Source organism: Pelmatolapia mariae, linkage group LG15 (genome assembly GCF_036321145.2).
Source record: "Pelmatolapia mariae isolate MD_Pm_ZW linkage group LG15, Pm_UMD_F_2, whole genome shotgun sequence".
In the NCBI taxonomy this organism is placed as follows: Eukaryota; Metazoa; Chordata; class Actinopteri; order Cichliformes; family Cichlidae; genus Pelmatolapia; species Pelmatolapia mariae.
In genome coordinates, this window is record NC_086240.1 from 3,708,958 (window position 1) to 3,730,963 (window position 22,006).

The 22,006-nt window shown below is 41.7% G+C and overlaps 1 protein-coding gene across 2 annotated transcripts; it reads left to right on the forward strand.

Moving 5' to 3' along the window:
• The first annotated feature begins 1,698 nt into the window (after positions 1–1,698).
• clic5b (chloride intracellular channel 5b) lies at positions 1,699–14,501 on the forward strand. Of its 2 annotated transcripts, none has more exons than XM_063496175.1 (6): positions 1,699–2,467; positions 9,840–9,949; positions 10,051–10,176; positions 10,813–10,919; positions 11,138–11,319; positions 13,011–14,501. In XM_063496175.1, exons 1-6 carry the CDS (start codon positions 1,895–1,897, stop codon positions 13,173–13,175), a joined length of 1,263 nt encoding a protein of 420 aa, XP_063352245.1. In that variant the 5' UTR covers positions 1,699–1,894; the 3' UTR covers positions 13,176–14,501. The 2 variants fall into 2 exon arrangements, with proteins under 2 accessions (XP_063352245.1, XP_063352246.1); XM_063496176.1 differs by lacking the exon at positions 1,699–2,467 and adding an exon at positions 5,653–5,692.
• Positions 14,502–22,006: the final 7,505 nt, after the last annotated feature.

A 22,006-nucleotide genomic window follows, 5' to 3' on the forward strand; every position in this document is an offset into this window, starting at 1 on the left:
ATTATTATTATTATTATTTTTTTAACCCTTGTAATGCATTTAAGGAACAAAAAAATAAATAAGAGCAGCACGGTGGTTAGCACTGTTGCTGCACAGCAAGAGTTCAATTTCACCATCAGGGCGGGGTCTTTCTGTGTGGAGTTTGCATGTTCTCCCCGTGTTTGCGTGGGTTCCCTCCGGGTATTCTGGCTTCCTCCCACCGTCCAAAGACATCCAGCTTGTGAGGATAGGTTAACTGATTAATCCAAATTGCCCATAGGTGTGAATGTGAGCGTGAATGGTTGTCTGTCTCTGTGTGTTAGCCCTGCGACAGACTGGCGACCTGTCCAGGGTGTACCCCTCCTCTCGCCCTATGACAGCTGGGATCGGCTCCAGCGCCCCCTGCGACCCTGAAAAGGATAAGAAGAAGCGAATGGATTGAAAAATAAATGGAAAAAAAAAAATCAGTCACTTAGTTGAACCATAAGATTTCTCTTTTTCAGACTGGAGTATAACTGTGCATGCAATCATGCCTACCTTTTCTATTTCTTTGAAAAAAATAGTGATGAGGACAGTTTTGTAATTGTAATAATTTGGAATTAAAAAAAATATTCTCACCCTGCAAAGAACACCCACCAAAGGAAGCTCAGCAGTCTCGTGATACCATCTTTTAACCTTTTTAAGTTGGGTTTTATTGTTCATCAATAACACAGATTCACCTCAGTGAGTAAGTAACACAGACTCTTTGCCTTAACAAAACTTCCTTGCAACTTCCTTCCTGTATTTTCCAATGGGTGAAGATAACATCTAATAGATGTCAAACTCATTTTATAGCAAGGGGCACATACAGCACACTTTAATCCTAAGTGGGTGACCGATGGAACTCCCCTTTCTGTCAGTATAAAGAAGTTTAATTACACATTTAATCCCTGAATGTAAGAAAAAGACGACAGTATGTCTCAGTCATTTCACATGACAAAGAAATGCTGGTGCAGTAAATGAAAGAAACGTGTCAGCGTCACCGTTTGAGCTGAAACTGCAAGAAATAAATATGTAACATTACAGAAAAACTGTAAAACTCATTAAAATACATTTGAATGTCTGAAATTTTAAGCCCTTTTTTCTGCACCCATCCAGTGGATGTGTGTTTCTAAGTTACCTGGCCACAAACAAAGCTTGCACCTCTGTCATCTTATAATCATTACAGTACCCACTATCCCCCTCTTTTCTATCTTACTGCCAGCCGCAGGGTGGAGGAAACTTGGCAAGGTGCATTTACACAGATTTTACATAAGCAAGTCTAGAAAATGCACAAGGGCTCTACAGCTTATCAACCTTGCAAAGGTCCCAGAAGATTCTCAGTTATTGAGTTTTATGTTTTTAAATATTAGTTTCTAGCAGTTTGGTTGTTTCTATTTGTACGATACTACAAATACTGCCACAGTTAAATGACTGAAACCTGTAAAAATGCAGTCAAATACTGGTGAGCACAGTTAGCAGAATTAGCGTCAATCTTAAAGGAAAAAGGAAAATACAAAAAGGTGAAAATGCAGAATTGTGAGAAAACACATCAGCAGCTCGGTTATGACGGGGTAAATAGTCAGGACAGATTTTTAAGACTTAATTGAAGTCAGCGTGTTCTGATTTAAAGTTCTGAACGGTTTTCAGTGTTTATGTGCTGCTCTCTGTCCTTGCAAGCCATCACATTTAAAACCGGAATATCCTTGAAGGGGCACAGGCCTCAGCTTTTACGCTATCCACTCGTTAACTTGCAGGATCAAAGGTCTTTTATAAGTTATCACTGGAATTTGCTCAGTGCGCTCAGTCAGTGAGTCAGAGGCAGGCGCACGGTGTGAAAACACTGACCACTCCAGCACTACTCCTCCACTTTCGACTTCAAGGTCTGCTGCCAGACATGGACAACATCTACGAAACACTAGATCACGAAGATGTGCCCGCAGGACGCGATCGCGTTGAGCCCAAATATGAGAACTCGGGTGAGGCGAGGGAGCAGCTGTACAGCGAGGTGCTGGTCCACAGGTCGTCTCAGGAGGAAGACCGCAGCTCCCCGGATTACATGGAGATCAGGGAAGGAGGCAAACACAGCGACTCCTCTTCTTCATCCAGCGACGACGAGGACGCTAAAGCGAGAAAGGAAAAAGTGGAGCCCCAGCCTGCGGTGGAAGTGGAGGCACAGGTGCAGGAGGTGAGCGGCGAGGCGCACAACGGATCCAGGCGCTCATCCTCCTCCTCAGATTCATCCGCCTCACCCGGAGATCCTTGCGACGACCCGCCGTTTCAGAGGAAGATCCAGGAAGAGGATAACGCCGAGGATGGGATGATGATGGCCTACAGCCGCCCTAAAACTGACCCCGAGCCGCAGGAGTCTGTCGACTACACACTTAAAACTCTGGAAAGCGTCACTTTGGATGAAAGCAGCTCTGCGCCAGCTGATCCCAACCAGCCTAACATCGCCCTGTACATTAAGGTGAGACATGTACTATACTATACAAAAAGAGCTCTGCAGGGTTGATCCAGGCATCAACAATACACAGCCTCAGCGTTCAGCATGAGCCTTCAGGCGCGTGGAATTTCACTTCCTTGCACAAAACAAGGCTCTGAGGCCAAGTAGCGCATCCCGTTGAAGAGACATCTTTGTATTATATTATATTATATTATATTATATTATATTATATTATATTATCATAAAGGGCTTAAATATAATCATATTATAGAATGATAATTCACCTCATTAGGCTTCCATGTGGTTACTAGTTAAGTCTAAATAGTTATATTTAAATAAAAGTGTTACTAAGCTGTGTATATTTAGAAGAACAATGCATGTTTAAAAAAATAGTGCTTAAGCAGTGATTTCTTTTTATCCAAATCTTTGTGTGACTTTAATCCAGAGGCACTCTGCTGTAATAATTAACTTGTTCGCTTTAAGGTCACAGGAACCAGGGGTGAACTCTACGCTTGAGCAAATCCGTCTGTGTGTTTTGTTGCTTTTTGGTGATACCTGCTCCGGTGAGTGTACTATCAGTTAATGCAGGGGTCACTTTGCTGATTAGGCTGCTGGCATCAAGTCAGTGAAAGTCATGAAATGGGTAATGGCAACAGGTTTTTGTTTTTTTAATTTTAAAATTGCCTTGTCTCCCTGTAGCTGGAAGCATTGTTGGGTGAGATGGTGAATGCTATCAACACAGATGAGTTTGATTCCAGCTGTGTTATATGTCATAATCTTCCTCGCCCACACGTTTCCTGTTTCCCTGTTTACTCCACCATAAAACCAAAAAGGTGATTATGACAAGGAGAATAGAAAACACCAGACAGCTTTTCAAGAATGTCTTTGAAAAAAAAAAAACACATTTCAAGAACACTACAAAAAAAAATTGCATCTAGTTCAGAGTGCACAGTTTTTGTCTGAGCTGCTCCTTCTTCCTCGGTGAGCTGAAACGACATTGGCAGGATCTGAAAGCTCATCGCAGTCTACACACTTAACACACTCAGTGTACAAAACTACATTATATCACAATTATGATAAATATGCAGCATAGTTCACCCCCGAAGACCGTAGGAGACGACAGATTTGATAACATCCTCAGCCCCTTCAAGAAAAACACCCCACCCTCTATCCTTTATGTGTCTTTCCGTGGGTGCGTTTCCCAACAGTTTAATCATCAACAATGGCCATAAACTTAACACGAGCTCCACCATAAAAGTAGGAAGGTGAGTTATGAGGTCACGTCTCTGAGGGGAACATTTAAAATGAAGCCTCCACAGTCCTCTCAGATAAAGTGGGCTGCCCTAGGCTATCAACAGTATCGCTAGCGTGCACTTTTACTGGCTCTGTCACTGTTTTTGTGCGATAAGACCTTTTCACATAACTGTAACTGTCCAAGACTCTTCGGCAGTTCTGGCTCGTGCGTATACACTGTTCACACACTCCCCGTCACCTCAGTTCCGGAAAGAGACAATTCTCTGTAACCGTTTGATGTTTATGGTGAATGATTAGCCCAGCGAGTCACTGATTTGAACTTCCCTTTGTTTCAAAGGGATCGAAACGCCAAGGCCATATCTTAGAAACCACTAATGGTCCCATTATTATTGATTTAAATGACTGATTTAGAAATCCATGACAAGAAAAGAAGACATTCTGGTCGATACTTTTACTCACTGTTTTAACACGAGTTAAATTAAAAACTATACGGTTTCTGTGACCGCACACTAAATGTAAGGCTGGAAAAAAGGGGAAACCGTTAGTGTGATTCAGCACTAACCTCCTTTGTCCATGTTTAAGTCCATTTGTTGAAAGAATTACAAGCTACAGGTGGATAAGAGTCTTGGTGGTGGAAATTTGAAACAATCTTCTCATCTAGACTTTATTATTATTATTCTTTTTTAAAATGAATATAAATCCAGTTGTGACATATTTTTGGTATCCTCAGCTCGTTATTATGGATAGTCTTCCCTCATTTTGGTGCTGTTCACTAAGTAACTTTGCAAATAAACTAACTAAGACCTAAAATAACACATTCAGACACTGTTCATGTTTTTCCATTCTGAACTCTGATAATGAGCACCTTCTTCCTCTGCAGCTCCCTTTTAATTGGTTTGTGCTGCAAGTTGGTATGCCAGCCAGGAGAGGGAGCTGCTCTATAAATAGAAACAGTTAAAACGTTTCTCTCCAGCCGAGCCATCTGTCTCCTCTTTGCTGTTTTCATCAAACTTTCTTTCTCGGATCTATCGCTCATAAGCCACACACACACACACACACACACACACACACACACACACACACACACACACACACACACACACACACAGACACACACCACTCAGTTTCCATGTGTCAAATGTACCTGCTTTTTTAAAAATTATTTTTGTGGCCTCTTTCTGCAAACAAATGCTAATTTTTGCCTTAAAACCGCAGCCGTGCATCAATAATTTAGAGAGGAATCTTCTCCAGTCTGCTGCTGGTGATCAAATATAACCTGCCAGAGTCAAACACATGTGAACATGAATTAAATATAAATGCTGCTGCACAACTACTCGGTAACTGATGGACTGACAGCCTCAGAAACTCAAAGTGACGCAAATAGCGTCCCATTTTTGGCAATGGGGAGAATATATTATTGATGGTTTGGGTGTTCAGGAAGTGTTTCATCAGTTTGGCAAAAAATAATACAATAAAACATGTAATAGTGGAAAATATTGAAAAATAAGAATGCGTGAGCTGTGGGACAGAGAGATAAGGGAGTAAGTGCTGCCTGTGATGCGATTTTGATGTCAGGTTTGGTTGCAGTGGTGGGAAGAGAGACACGGGGCTCCACCCCCTCTGCTATAGACTGACACCTGTTTTCCACTTTGTGTCAGTGAGATCTAATGCTGCCCTCCATCTGTGTCTAAATCAGAACACAGGGCTGTGACTATCACCTGGACCGACTTTCAGCCTCACCCAGGAGACACAAAAGGAGCAGAAAACTGCCTTTACAGCTGCAAACGGTGGTGAAGGTGAAGGGAACAGAACTTCCTTAGGTGTGGAGAGAGGATAACCTCAGAGAAGATAAAAGTTTCTCCTCCATTTTTTTGTCTTTCCAGAAGATGTAGAGCTCCAAGGATAAAAAAAAGGACACATAGTTTAAAATAAGTAAAAGAAAAAGGAATCATGTCTGATGAAGACAGAGACCCTGATATTGAACTTTTTGTAAAGGTAAGATAGACACAAAACTGTGACTGCAGTGAGGTTTTGATAACATTTGAGGGACCAAGTATTGCCTGAATTTCTCAAATGAGCATCGCTGTGTGTTATGGAGCAGTTGCGTAACCCAATAGCGGAGGTAGAGTTACAGCAGCACCAGCAAGCACCCCGACCCAGGTTGGTTGTGACAGTGATACCGAAGCTGCTTGTTGATGGTGAGAAGCTCACATCAGGCCATGCAGTGGTACTGTTACTTCAGTCCACACTTTTTCAGGGAGGACTGCGTTATGCAATCAGTCTCGAGAATCTGTCTAATGTCTCAGATGTAGAACAGACATTACATTCCTGAGTTGAAATCTGCAGTATTCAGCAGCAGCAAAGATGTTGGTAGAAACATGACTTCCAGGGGATGAACAATTTTTATGATATTTGTTTTTTGGGGGCAAACTTTTAAAGTACCTTTTAAAGACTTGATTTGTAATGCTATACCTGAAGTTTCTATGTTCCAGTAACAAATGAAAATGAACGTTAACCCAGACAACTACCCAAATAGATCTCTGGAAGAATTTCGAGATTGCTACCAAGTAGTGAGGCTTGCTTGTTCAAGGACCTTTCTTAAAAGATGTTTTATATAAGATAGCATGTAGGATTAGTAATGGAAACTTTGAAACAGGTAATAATAAAGTGAAAAAAAATGATAACAGTTTGAAGGTGGTACCATCAGTGGACACAGCAGTGGTGTTTTGTTCTCTATAAAAAGGTTTACTTCAGGTCCCCTGAGGAATCACACAGGCAGATGGATACACCTGAGGCAGGTGGAAAAGCTAACGTGCTGCCTGGATGCACAGTTCTAATTAGCTGGTGAGAAGTCTGACTTTCTGCAGGCACTTCAGAGGTCAACTAATTAACTTTTAGGCCTTTATCTTTGATTTAGTTTCTAAACTGTCATTTTCTTTCAATAAATCTTAATGAAACACAAATTGTATTAATATATATAGAGAGTGACTACAATCCTAATATAATAATTTATTCATCATGCTACGATCTAGATGGATCTGATGGCCGGAGAACTATCATGCTCCACCCCACATACAGGAATTAGCCTATAAACGGTGACTATCGGGGGTTATAGGAGTCTTATGTGCACTAGAGGGATCAATCTTAGCAGTTTTAATCTTTGTATGCCTTTAGAAATTACAGTATTATGCTGTGAATGACTGTAGTATCAATGTTTTCAGTTAATATGTCAGAACCCCATTTATGAATTCTTTGTTAAAACGCAGGCTTAGGCAAACTAAGGACACCAAAACCCAGTTATAGTTATAGCATAACACAGCATGTGATGGATCGTATGACGTGAGAGCCCCCAACAGTCATCATCTGATCACTCAGCAGCTCCATGCTCTCACGTTCCTCGGGCCTAGTGGTCTAGCTGTGTGTGGCAGCTTTTGTGCTCTGTGTTCTAGATGTTGATTGGCGATTATTTGAGGCCAGTGTATTGTGTTACCACCATGCGACTGAGCCTGGCCATAACAATACACAGACAGCACTGAGAGCATCAATGGCTGGCGTCCATACAGTTGGCTCAGCTACTTTGAGCCTGACGGCCCTTTTATTTCTGGTCTTTGCTAGGAGCTGTTTACTGATGATGGACGTCTGTGGTGAATGTCAAAATATTTTTTAACGTCTTTGCAGTAACTTCTTTTTTTGAAGGGATTGATGGTGTGTCCAATTTTTTGTTATACTGGCCATTCAAAGGTTTTAGTGACATTAAAAGCGAAATAGCATGCAATGAAGTTCATCTGCCATTCTAATAACTTTAATGTGGTCAATGGTCACACTTGTCACGCTAATGCCCGGGACGTCATTGCACTCACATATTTGTTATGTGTTGTGGGCTTGTGTGCGACTGCAGGCCTGCAGGTCGAACGCTGCTCTCTGTGCCCCAGAGGCCAATGAACCAGCTTATCAGAATCACCATGTATAATTCAAAAGGTTCACTGGATCAGATGTCACTGTTTGTGCTCCTCTGAGTATCCGTGCATGCTGACACATAATATCAGTGCATGTACACAAGCATATGATAGGAAGGAAGTGATTCTGTGTAGCTTTGTCATCATCAGAAAATAAATAAATAAATAAAAATACACAGTTTAAAGAGAAAAGCAGTGAACAGGTGAATCAAATCAAACCCGTTACCTGATTTAAATGTGGCCTAGCTCATGTTCGACAGCACATTCTCTCCCATATCAGGACAATGTGCCCTGCTACTTTTTAGATTTTTCGGTGGAAGTCCTCTTGCATTCGTGTGTCTGCTATGCACGCTGGATCCCCCCCAGTGGGTCAAAACAGAGATGCTTCCACCTGATTCTCATTTTCAGGATGTGCACGGGAGGCACAGGAAGGCCGATCTTGTGAATCAGGCAGGTGGTGCGTTAGGACCACATAAACCTCCTCCATTTCTCTGTACGAGTAGATGATGGAACCCTGGCACCCGTCTCAGTTCTGGTCATTATGCCCATTTTAACTTGTTCATTCAGTATCATCTTCTCATACACCTCTGTGCTGCTGCAATCTGCATGGCTGCTATTTCTAGATTACTATGCAGAAGTTTTCATCAGGCTCCCCTTGCACTTGTGCCTCAGCACTGCACATCGAATCTCCTCTAGTGTGTCGAAACAGTGATTATTCAGCTTGATCTTTATTTACAGGAAGTGAGCAAAGCGGTAGGTATCTCAGTCTAGTGTGTCGTCCAGGTAGGGAAGAAAATTGTGTTGAGCAGACAGAAAATTTCCTGTGCTTTCTGTGCACTTTGAGCAGGCATGAGACAACTTGCTGACAAGCACCACAGTTCATCCTCCAAACATGTTTTGCGCCAGTTTGAGACAGAAGTTGATTTGAGGTCTGTGGTGAAACTGCAGAACACACAGTTTAAGTGGTCAGAAGGGGACTTCCAGGGACCAAACTACAAATAGCACACGTGGCTGAGAACATGACCTTGAATGTGAGAATGGCCAAGAGTAAATCAGGCCAGGTTTTTAACTTTTAAGGACCTTCTCTCAGAGCTTTTTGATCAAAGCACAAGCGTACTGTCAAAAATCAACAACCTTGGGCACTGTTGATACACTGCTCAGAGGCACTCGTATGGTCAGCATCTGCAAAATAACAGCTACTTAAAATTCATCCAGTTCATTCCATTAATTTGTCATGAATAGTTCCATTTCACATCACTGGCCATCACAGACCCTATCATTAGAAATATTAGAGTGTGAAACAGCAATCCCCTGTGAGCAAACACCCACTGACAGTGGGGAGGAAGAAACCTCTGACTTAACCAGACTCAAGGAGGTGCCTGAAGCCACGCGGCACGAATGGGTGGGTTACGGTTGGGAACAACACAACAGACAATCCAGAGAGAAATACTAAGAGCAAAAATGCAGCTTCAGAAAACAGACGTGTGCAGAAAGGTACAGGGAGACAAAAACTTAGACTACAGCACAGCACAGTGTTAATGACCTGTGATAAATGCATATACAGGAAGAGAGGAAAGGAGATCCAGTAAGTGTATATTGCACTGACTGTGTAAATACTGACGTTATTGAACCTACTGTAAAAGTTTAAGTATTGTTACTTAAACTTAAGTGCACTGGTAATAATTAGCCAGTCATGTCTTACAGAATTATTGAAATTATCACTGGTTATTTTTCTTCTAAGTGTTCTAAGTGGTTATATCTGATAGCTGTTATGTATTAATATAATAAAAAAGAAACTGGATGTTTCCTTCACCGTACTGGTCCACTTGGGAAAGTAAATATGTTGGGCTTTTGTTTTTTGGCCTTCAGACAATAATTCTGATTGCTACAAGTATGCAGTTCACACCAGATAATAACACAGGTTTAGTTTGACTCTGTCCTTATCATGAATCTGTCACAATGACCTATTTATGTGTGCTTATGTAATGTTATATGTCACTTATTGGAACAACTATATCAGATAAAGAGTTTGTTAACACTTATCGCTTAAGATAACAGGTGCCTTATCCCTGTTAGTAGCAAGGTTGTTACATTGTCACCAAAGGGTCATGTACTCGATTCCCGCAGCTGAATCATAAACACTGAGAAACAAGATGTAAGTCTTTTCATCCCTTGTCTGCTTCCAGGCGGGCAGCGATGGAGAAAGCATCGGCAACTGTCCCTTCTCTCAGCGCCTCTTCATGATCCTCTGGCTCAAAGGAGTCATGTTCAACGTCACGACCGTCGACCTCAAGAGGTGAGGTTACAAAAAGCCAAGTTTGCAAACACGAAAAAAAACAAAACGTGCTAACTTCGCCCCTCACGACATTCTGCTTTCTCCACGTGTGTCTTCTGCAGGAAGCCGGCAGATCTGCACAACCTGGCTCCAGGGACGCACCCTCCTTTCCTGACCTTCGAAGGAGAGGTCAAGACAGACGTCAACAAGATTGAAGAGTTTCTTGAGGAGACACTCTGTCCTCCAAAGTAATTCAACTAGAGGGTTTTTCATAACAGAGTATCAGATTATACCACCAACTACACACATCCTGGTTTGGCTGGATTTATTTCACTTCAGCAGCACTGCTGAAAGAACAGGAAACTCTTTAGTCCAGTAAAAGAGTGCTGGATCTGATGAAGGCTGACGTTAACAGAGATTACTGTTTATAGCTGCTGCAAATCTATTTTGAGTTGATATACAGTATAATGTAAGTGTCCCAGGTATGGGTTTTTTTTGCACTTTTAATTCCTAAATGCAAAATCTTTAACACTCTACATCCAAGGCTTTATTGACAAAATCTGATTTGGGTAATTTTAGTAAAAGAGCCTAAGAGGGTTCTTGTTGTTGTTATTCTAGTAAAAGTGACCAGAGTCAGCGTGTGAGCGTTTGCAGAGAAAAATGTCAGATTAACTAAATCTTTATTTTATTGCCTGTAAAGTTTTTTACATTATAAACCGACCTCAGTGTGAGAAGCTTAAGGGGCGAGTAGCCAGCTTGGTGAGAGTGTGTAACATGTTTGGAGTGTGAGCTGAGTTTCAGCCCAGGTGTTAATGCTATCCAGATGGTTTGGTCTGACTGGGTCTCTGACTGCCTCTCCTGCCCCTGTCCCCCCATCCACTCAGGTATCCCAGACTGGCTGCCAAGCACAGAGAGTCCAATACAGCTGGAAACGACATCTTCGCCAAGTTCTCAGCCTACATCAAGAACACCAGACCAGAAGCCAACGCTGGTGGGCTGCTTATTTCATGCCATTTATATTCACACATGTACATGCGCAACGGAACAAGATGATATCATGCGGGAGTGATTCATAAAATCCTCCACTAGGTGGTAGCAGAGTCCACTTTTTAGGCATGAGCTCATGCCGTTTGCTTTGCTGCCACCTAGTGAGGTTAGCGCCACACGTGTTCCGTCACCTTTTAAAGGTGTTGTATCTGTGCGTTTTAGCTCTAGAGAAAGGTTTAACCAGAGCCCTGAAGAAGCTGGATGACTACCTTAACAACCCATTGCCAGATGAGATCGATGCAAACAGCATGGAGGAGGAGAAGGGCTCCAACCGATGCTTCCTGGATGGGAACGAGTTCACTCTGGCAGACTGCAACCTCCTGCCCAAACTCTACATAGTGAAGGTAAAGAAATATGGCATGAGAGGAAAATTATTGAGGGGCAGTAATTAGTGGTGGTGATTCTACAGCTGCGTTGCCCTTCAACACTCATTCTTTACCGGCCCCTTATTATTCTCAGATGAGATTTTCATATCAGTACCTTGAGCAATCCAGATCCTGTTATCTGTTAAAGTTAGAAGTGTGTTTTTCCAAGTAACTTTTAAAGCACACGCCAGTTTGTCCAAGTTCAAACCACCTTATGAGGTCAGTTTCTGCAATATTGGAGTTTGTTAAAAAGTTTCATACATTTTCACAGGCCAAACAAGTTTTTTAGTCTACAATAAGGTTCACAGAAGTTGTCATATCAAGCTGTTTGATCTTTAGAAAGTGTTCCTCTATTAAAGCCAGTGATAAAGAAACACTTTGATATATCAAAACCAGATTTAGTACATGGATTTTGAAATCCATTTTGATAATGAATTCAGTGTTTTGCTGCATTTGAGTAATAAAGGCTGTGGTAATAAACCTAATATGTGCTTGATGATGATGATGATGATGTGTTTGCCTTAAATTGGTGTCTGGTAACACCCGGGGAGATCCCAAGCAGTATTACAGTTAACAAAAACGAAACGTCAACATACATTATAGTTTAAGTTATAACAGAAACTAGAGACTATAAATAAATGAAAATTAACTGAAACAATGTGTATTTAAAAAGAAAGAAAGAATTGAAGTCAGATAAAACTATACAGTCAAAAATCGTTAACAATACGGTCAAATCTGTCGACAGCCTGCCTGAGGAGCCTGCAGTCCAAATGAGACTCGGGATGTCTACATGACTGCGAGCCAACTCCCTCCACAAATGTTGCATTTGTATTCAATTTTGTGCCACAGGAATACATGAATAATTAAAAAAAAGACTAAAACTAACACTGGAACTAATAAAAACTAAACTAAAACAAGTAAATCTATTCTGGAAACCAGCAGGATCTGAAAAGAAAGTAAAAAGGAAAAAAGGAAAAGATTGAAAATGTCAAGCAACTCTGGCCCCAAGATGTGTTTAAGTTAAGTTTGCTCTTAACTTTTTTTTCCACAGCCACAATTTTAAAAAATCAGATTTTTAGACTTAAAAAAATAGTTTTTTCTTTTCCTAATTAAGGAAAAAAAACTATCTTGAATTTGTTATTTGGGGCATTTAGTATCCATATGTCAAATTATTAGTAGCTAAAGGTTATACTGATGAATCCCATTTTTAGTCCAGGAGGACACAACAAAATGTAAGAACACAAAGTCCCTTTAAAAGTTTTTTGTTTTAAACTAAAACTACAATTTTTAACAAGAGCAGGTCCTATATAAGGTGGCTTAATATATCAGGCAGATAAGCATTCATCACTGGAGGAAAGTATCTAATGAATCTAACCAGCATGTTCTGTTCCTGCAGAGCTGACTTACTTAATGCTTCATTGGTTTTGCAGTGGAAGTGGTTCTGACTTACCTTTTGGATGCAGAGCACAGACGATACACAGGGTATTGCTGAAAGGCATTTATTCTTACATTTACGAGCTAAAAAAAGCATAAATGTTATTAGTTTTGTTTCAAAATGGCAAACTGGAACACCGCATCCAAAAAACATACCTCCTGGAGGGTGCTGAAGATATCAGCTCGAGTCTGAATGAACGGGGGTAGTTTAGTTATCGCCTTGCATTCTCTCCTAGGTTGTCGCTAAGAAATACCGCAACTACGACATCCCGGTGGAAATGTCGGGGGTGTGGCGCTACCTGAACAACGCCTCCACGCGTGACGAGTTCACGAACACCTGCGCTGCTGACACTGAGATCGAGACCGCCTACAAAGACGTGGCGAGGAGACTGGCCAAGTAGCCTGACCTGAGCGCAAGGAAAAATAAACCGGCAACACACATCATAAAGAAAACATCCCCCATGAACGTAACACGCGACTGTCCTTTGTGAGATCCTTGTCTGTCATAATAAACAAGTCCGATGTCTTTGTTTCGGCTCCAGATGTGGATGGACTTTAGCTATTCGGTGCACAGTGTGTATGGTATTTCAATCACCTCGGCAGAGACACGGCAAAGCAGAAGTGGAGCAGAAGATAAATCAAACACATTTAACGTGATTCGCATTTCAAAGCCAGGTTCCAACGTTGCTGCTGTGAGACTTCTGACATAACTCTTTTCGCTCAAATGTGATTGTGTCTGTCTGTATTTATTCCTCATAACACAAAGCTCCCTTTCATACCTACTCTACCGCACGGCCAAACATTTTACTAGCTGCTGATGTCGAGGTCGTTCACTTTATTTATTCCCGAGCCCACATAAGTCTAGTCTGACTCCAGTGTTTATTATCGGGCTCTGGCTCCTGGGGAGACACCTTGATTCATCTATGATTGATGATTGATGCTAATTGTTTGCTGAATATGACTGTTCCACTCTGCAGTTTCATTTTCAGTTCATTACTGTGGGTGTTGCTGTAGTTTTTTTTCTTTTTATTTTCTAATGCTTCTGAAAGTTTAATGTAAAGGCAAAAAAATATATATATTATTCAAATATATGCTCGATAAAAAGAACAAATGTACCTAATAAGGGCATTAAAAGTTTAGAAGAAAGCTTGTTTCTGAACTGCTTGCATGCGTGAATGTGTTTCAAACCAATTCGGAGCCTTTGGAAATATGAAAACTCCACAGATATGTGCCTTTATTTGGAAGTATGAGAAATCCATGCCAATGTCACTGATGGATTCATTCTGAAAAATGTATTGCAGCCAGAGCTGGGACGTTTGTTTTGCCTCAAGCTATTAGTGTTCAGTCTAGAGTATTGATTTTGTCTTAAGTTACGCATGATATTATAAATGGAGAGAGTATTTATTTAGCAGCCCCAATCAGGCCTGATTAGCCAGAGCCATTAGTGCTGCGATGAAAAGCGTCTTCCAGGCCAGGTCCGCGATGGTCAGGAGCCCTGCCCTCCAGCCCTTCATCAGAAAGACATTTCCTCCTCTCTGAGGACTTCATCAACATCCGCAGCCTAAAAGTTAAAGTTCAAAAGTTTCATTGTCTAGCAGAGGACAGAGAAATTTGTCTCGGGGCTTATCGTCTTTGGCTTGCTGTCGGGCTTGCAACTATAGCGCGACTTCCTTGAAGAACCATAAGGCTCTTGTGTGGTTTGGACAAACACATGATATGAAACTGGAGCATGATGACTGAAAGGCTTTCTCATTGCAAAGCTCTACAAATAAAATAATATTTTCACAGATCTGCTTCTGCCTTTTCTTTTCTTTTCCAGCTAAGGTAATCAATCAACATCCACGCTTGCAGGTTGTCAGGAAGGGGAAGGCTGAGCAAGTCTCTCTGGGTGATAGTGAAGGTGCTGGAGGGGAGACTGGATCCCAGTTCTGAAAAAGGGTTAAAGTGTGCAGTACTGAGTTGATCAAATCCAGTGGTGCAGGTCTGTTTCTCTATCCATAACAGAGAAAGAAAGAAGGGGGGAGAGAGAGTGATGACCGTTGACAGGCTTAAATAGAGGCTTCCATGCCAGGGATCAAACGCCATCCCTCTTCTCCACTCTCTCATTAAGACGGAAAACCCGAGCGCCGCCATCCGATCTGTCTCCATTTTTCCTCAAAGGAGTCTAACTTGAAAGATCTGCGCCTGTCGGATTTACAATGGTGGGCGAGTGGTGTTTACTGAGACGCGGCCTTGCCAGAAACAACAGTCAAAGAAAATAAATGGAGCCTGCCTAGTGTTTCCACAGGAGTAAGGAAATATGGAGCGAGACTTGTGCCTTGCTGTTTGGTAATTAGTACCTAAACATCCCTGTCCTTGGATCCCATCGCTCACATCCAACATTTCTGCAAGCTGGATAATATACAGCGGAGCATTAGCGTCAAACACGTCTGGTCATGGGGCCTGGCACGCCACATTAATCTGTTATTACATTCCCAGTGGATCTACCAGTCGCTGGCCTTGGCTTGGCCACCATAGCGCAGGGAGTCCGTATAGGCTGACAGGGGACTCACACACAGTGCACTTTTATAGCCAGGTTTAGTAAACCTTTTCAGCTCAGGCATAAATTTTGTAAATTGAGTCTTGCTTTGAGACCTGAGCTGATTAAAACAAACGGGTGTGCTTGACGTGTGAGGACCTACCAGAAACAGACCTGTGATCCAATTAAGGGCCAGACCCATAGTTTAAGAAATACTGCCATATAGGCCCCTGTGCAAGAACACGTCAAATTTAGCTGCTGCTAAAGACATTGCACCTGGGAGACAGACATATATGTTTCAGGCTGAGGTTCAGTTTAGTTTTTCCTTCTCCTGTCCTGTTTTTTGTTAAAGCGCAATACATTTGTTGCAATTCATCTGCTGTATTATCTCCAACAATTTTGCTTCTTCTTCTTATTTTTTTAAGTTTAATATTTCCAAATTTGGTGGAATTGGTCAACTGCCATGTTATTGTTTGTTTTTTGAGACAAAAGTGGCATATTTTGGCAAGAGTGCGCAATATCTTAAGTAACATTAGCTGGTTTCGTTAGCAAGTTGGCTAATTAATGCTAAGTGACATAAAAATAAAATACCAGAATTTCACTCACCAAAACTGGCACGCAGGCTTCTGGAATGGTCTGTTAGAACAATCACAGTGCACCGAGTAATATTCACTGTCAGATAAATGTTTTAGAAATGCTACAAAAGGGAAAATGCTCCAGCAGAGCTCCAGTTCAGAGATTGGAAATTAGCACAAGAGGAAAAGCTAGCTAGCGACCACAGGCTGTATCTGCCTGTGAGTCAAAGCCACAGGCATTACAAAAGATAGACGTCGCCCATTTGTTTCAGAAATTCAGTTTTTAAGCCTAAAGATGAGTGTTGCAGTCATCTTGGCTACACTCCCCCAAAAAACCAAAACATGACGAGACATGGCTAATAGTAATAGGCAGCTCGATACCTAATTTCTTACCAGAGACAATACACCACTTTGAAACGTGGCATGACAAAGATTTACAAAATAGACTTAGTTTTTAAAATTCAGTTTAACCCAAAACAAGTTACTGAGTCCATAAATTAAGAAGGAAGGTATTTAGAGAGGTCGATGATCAAAGCAACCAAACCTGTAACAACTGAGTCTATTTTTAAGCCTAAACATTTTCCTTTTTGTTAAGTTGGGGATTTTAACCTGGGAGCCTCATATTTGGAGCCTGCCGTAAGTAACTGTTTGAGGAACTGCTGTTTTTAAAAAAAAAAAATTATATTTGGCTCATGGCACTATGGTTTGTTATTAAGTTCAAGCCACAGGGCTAAGCGTCCATGTTTCTGAAAAGTAAATATCTAAAACTTGAAATAAAGCCACAAACCAAAGTTTGTCCAACAAACAAGTTTCCTCACTTTTCATAAAAAATGGTCCTTTAATATATATATATATATATATATATATATATATATATATATATTAATTATATGAACCGTTTTAAAATTGAACCCTTGACTTGTGGTTGTGCCTTCAGACCAGAGTAGTGGTAAGTTTTGTTAAATGACTTTCGGATATTTATTTTTGAGGAATACAGATGCTGAGCTCTGTGATTGGAGTGATGACACAGAAAGGCATGAATTAGACAGTCTGTTTTTTCATAGCTAATTTTGCAGGAACAGAATCAATGTTTTTTTGTTTGTCTTTTCCACCTTTGTTTTCTTACATTAAGTAGAATCGTAAAGGTCTGAAGTATGACGTCTAGAAGGTGAGGGCTGAGAAGGAAGTCTCTAATCAGAGTGCAGGAACATGTCATAACAGGAGATCCTGTTTTAAAAAAGAAAGAAAAAAAAGAGCAACATGGCTGCCGAAAACAACTCATCTCTTCCATCCACTCTGAGACAGGGAGCATCTTAGAGAGTATCAGATTCTCAGCAGGTCCCCCAAACCTCCTCTCCTGGCCTGCCCTCAGAGCTTTGACTGACTTGTGGTGAAGGTTGATGGGGATTATTGATCTGCCTGGCGCGCGCCTGTGGTTACGGCACAAGACTGACGACCTCACCAGAGGGATTTTTTGGCTTTCACGGGCCCCTGTCTTACATCAGTTGCTGGGACAAGGCTGCCATGGCTTCCACTGTGGACTGTTTGAGCTTGGAGCCAGGTGATCAAGACATTTTTCTATGTATTTAAATAATCAGACCCAAATTTAGGCAGAAGATAACAATAAACATATCTGATTGGCTTTTTGGAGAGGAGCCGTCGAAGTGAGTAACCATGTCTGCAGACAGCAGAGCCTGGGGGTATTTATGATCTTGGTTAAATTCTCTGGTTAGGGTTTCTGTTCCAGTCGCGAACCACATGAAATAATCCTTGGTCACTGGAGAAGGATGTGGACACTGTGCTAATTATGTGAGATGATGATGTCAGGTAGTGATACCTACTACTGAGACACAACTTTTCCCTCTGCGCTGTGTTCCAACGTATATAACCACACTGCGGTGACCACACTCGCTATATGACCACACTCGCATCCACATGTCGGACATGTCTGGATCCTCAGCAGCCCTCACACATCCACACACTGTCAGACGGGCGCTCACTTTATCATTCATACTTATAAATCATCACTTCGCCTGCAGGAAGCGCGGAGCATTTTATTTTCCAGTCATAAACCATAAAACCTGCCTCTAACACGAGTTATGATCCTTGGAGACAGAGAGGATGAATGTCTAAAGCAGAACCAGACACGATGGCGGGCATCCTTCGTCCCCCACTTTTCCCCTGGCACGCCTCACGTGGCCACGGTCGTACGGAAGATTTTCCTTTAAAAAAAAAAAAAAAAAAAAAAGGCCTCCGCATGATCTAAATGTCACCAGGGCTATATGTCATTCAGCAGCGAGCTGGATTACCGTGACTGCTCTGAATTACCAGTCCATTAGCTCTCAATTAACACTTGCCTGATAAAGTTTTAACAACCCTTCATCTGACAGAAAGAACGCACAGGGCTCCTTCATGCTTGGTTTCAGGCAATAGATGGGGCCCGGGCCCAAATTTTTAAAATTTTATTGCCTGGCTGAAACCTATGGAAAAACGCCTGTTTTACATGAATATTTGGCACAGAGTTTATCCTGTCTTATGTTCTGTGCATTCGGTTGTGCTGCACCAGTTTGCCATTTTTCTGACAGTCGAGATGGTGTATAATTTGAAACACTGACATGAAGCAAAGGCATGGGACAAAGAGGGCTTTTGTTTGCATGTTTGGTCGCTCTCCATGGTACTGACACTCACATTTTCACAGTAATTCCCGCTTCTTCTTCTTTCTTTTTTTTTCAGGCAGTGTGGCCAGTATCAAATTGCATAATCTGAACTAGCAGTGCTCATTAAATGTAGGCATTTTAGGTTTCATAAGTGCACTCTCTTTGAGCTTCACTTAGCAGCAAATGGTTTCATGGAATCAAATGTTTCCAAAGCAAGCTAAAGACACAGGCATGCTTTAATCTAGTGATGAATGGATTCTGGTGCAGGATGTCAAGGCTGTCTTACAACCCTACCATGTCTGTGAGGTTCTGGGCTGCTGCCTGGATGCGGCTCGCCTGCCAGCTGATCATTTCTTTTATTACAGGTCAGAAGACAAGTTGTCTTTTACGGCCCCCTCTCTGTGAGGGTGAACAGCTTTTCAGATCTGGCATTCATTTATGGAGGAAAAGCTCTTGTGCAGGCTCGACTCCACAGAGGCAAGATGTGGGGTGATTGGAGGCTGTGCAATAGTTCCACTAACATAATAAGTGCTAGTTGGCTATATGGAATGCCGTATAGGTGGGCCCCCTCGCCGCGGTCCCCATGGTTAAATTAAGGAGCCACTAGAGTGCGCCAAAGTACACAGTTATGGTTGTCACAGTTTGAAAATCTCAAGGATCAAGCGGGTGGGTGTCGGTGGAGAGGTGTCAGTTACCATCACACCAAATTACTGACAGTTTTTATATATTTTATGGTGGGAGTGGGCTGAAGTCGGAGAAGATGGTCATCCTCTGAGACGTGAAGGTGGTCGCTCCAAAACACTGAAGCCCAGATGACATCAGATAACAGCGGTTCAGTTAGGTCAAAGGCTTCATGCTGGTTCTACAGCCCACACCGGAGAGCCCGTCAGCCTCAGTTTATCTTGGGACTAAATGAGAAATCAAGATGCACGCACACACACACACACACACACACAAACACACTCAACCCACAGCTCTGTTAGTGGAGACGGAAACATAGGAAGATATATACAGCTCTGTGAGTGGTATGAGGCCCTTGAGGATCACTTCCCGCCTGAGCTGCTCCTCTGAAACGTTTGTAGAGGTCACGTAAACAGTTTGTATTGGGCTGTCAGTTGTGTGTTTGTGTGTATCTGTGTGTGCACAGTCCTTTGAGTGGAGTGGTTTTGTCTCCTCATAAACTCTTGTTTGTATTCCTGTCAGTTGATTGCATAATATAAGGAAGAAAATACAGTCTGAGCTGTGCTGCTGCAAAACTACTTACAACCTGGTATAAAAATCAAGCGCACATCATCGCTGGCATCATGTTCAACCACCAAAATTTAACAGGGACAAAAAGCTCTATTCCAACCCCTCTTTAAACGAGTCTGCCTCGGCGCTGCTGTCTCTCCCGTGCATGGAGGACATTATGCTAATTTCCCTGGGTGTCTGGGTCCCGCTGCTCCTCCAGAGTTCATTATGATAATTGCTAGACATGGCTGAGAACGCTGAGAATGTGAACCTGAAACCAGCAGGAGCTTTTTCCACGCAATCTATATTCAGGGAAATCCCGAGAATGTTCCCCAATCTGGACCATAAAAAAAACACATGGGGATGCTGTAGATCTCCCTCTCCGTCTCTGTTTCAGCTTGTGTACGTGCACGCTTGGATTGGCTCTATTATGTCTTGGAATAATATAAAACAGCTTCCCCTGGTTCTCCCTGTCTCCATCTCTTGGGGTTTTCACTGCACCTTTGAAATGCAGCCATGTCAGTTGCAGTAGTGCGGCGGCTGAGCGTGCAGTTAGGGACGGAGGTTCAACACCGCCTCAGTTCCGTGTCCAAAGACAATGTTGGTGCAGACGGAGCGGCAGACAAGAGATGACACGACCAACACGCTGTAGAGATCAGCCTGTTTCAGGGAGAGATCGAACCAGCAATGACTGCTAAGTGTGCACAGGTGATTAAGAGTAGACCGAGTGATGGCTTTTATTTTGAAATAGGTAGAGGAAACTGAATCCAATACCCAGAAAGTTAAGGCTCTTAAATTAAAGATCCTGTATAAGGAAATGCAATTACCTGGCTATGTTTTCCCACTCCAAGTTTCCTCATCACACAGCTGTAATTTTGTAACAGCAGTGGTTTCTAAAGTAAATGGTTGTACCTCAGAGTCAGGTAAGCACAGGGAAGTCTTCTGGGGTCCCCAATGCACATAAACTGCATTATTATTATTACTATTAAGGTGAAAGAAAAACTGATTTTGGTGGAGAAACAAGATTCTGATGGGTGGGGGGGAAAAGTAAGTTACAAAATTCCTATTTTATTCTTAAAATAAACAAAAATGTACAATCACAATGCCAATTTCACTCACTGTTGTCAGGTCTGTGTTTCCCTAAAAAACAACAACAAACAATCGAAAAACAAATTATGATCTTTATGAAACGTACCAGCAAAGTCTAACAGAGTCTCCATTAGATTGAGTTTCCTGACAAGTGTTCATGAGAAGGAGCATAACATTAGAAATAACGAGTAAACTTTACATAAGAGCAGGTACAATTCCTGGATATCATACATGTTGATCAATGAATAATACAAGTTTTTTTTTTATGACAGTTTGTACGCAACATTAAAATTTTAAAAAAAAAATGAACCTTTGGATTTTGAGGAACAACAACAACAAAAAAAAAAAAACCCAAACAGAAGCAGATGAGGACAGGTTAGGGTGTCAGTGCTGCGTTTAGGTGTAAACAGTTTTTAAAAGATTTGTGAAGCAGATTAAATAAATTCCAACAGATGTGCATAGTATTTGGGAAAATGCTATAAAATCACTAAAAGGTTTTTGAATTTGTTTATTTATGTTACGCTCTAACAGCAAAAGTACTTTTCGTGCTGGGCTGAAGCTGCTGGAGAAATGTGTGTGTGTGTGTGTGTGTGTGTGTGTGTGTGAGAGAGTTGAGAAGATCCTCTGCAGAGTGTGCGTGCAAATCTTAAATGAAAAGCTTGAAGTCTGATCCTTGGACAGGGCCATGTTTTTCTCAGCTTTTAAAAATTGGGTTATTATATTACCTTCATGCACTCAGTATCATACTGTATGAAAGCAAGAAAAGAAATGCTTTTTTTTTTTTTTTACAAATGCCAACTGCCTTGTGAAATCAGATTAAACTCCAATATAAAAGGCTTGTTTGGCCAAGTGTTATCCATTCTGTGTGTGTGTGACTCCAGTGGCGTTACATCTCCACTGAGGACCAAAACCACGAGCCCTGCTGGCAGCCCGCCGCAAGTGCTGCTAGAAATAAAACAAGAAATAAGTGCTTTATGAAACAAACATACACAAGTCTCCCATATTTTTTGGTTACCAGTTTGCTGCCAGCAGCTGAATCCAATCACCACTCTGTTTTTTTGTGTTTTTTGGTTGTTGTTTTTGCACTTTTTCCCCTTAAACTTCAACACATTTAAAAATCTCGCACGGTAATTTTTAAACTCAGACCTCCCCTCATATCGAGC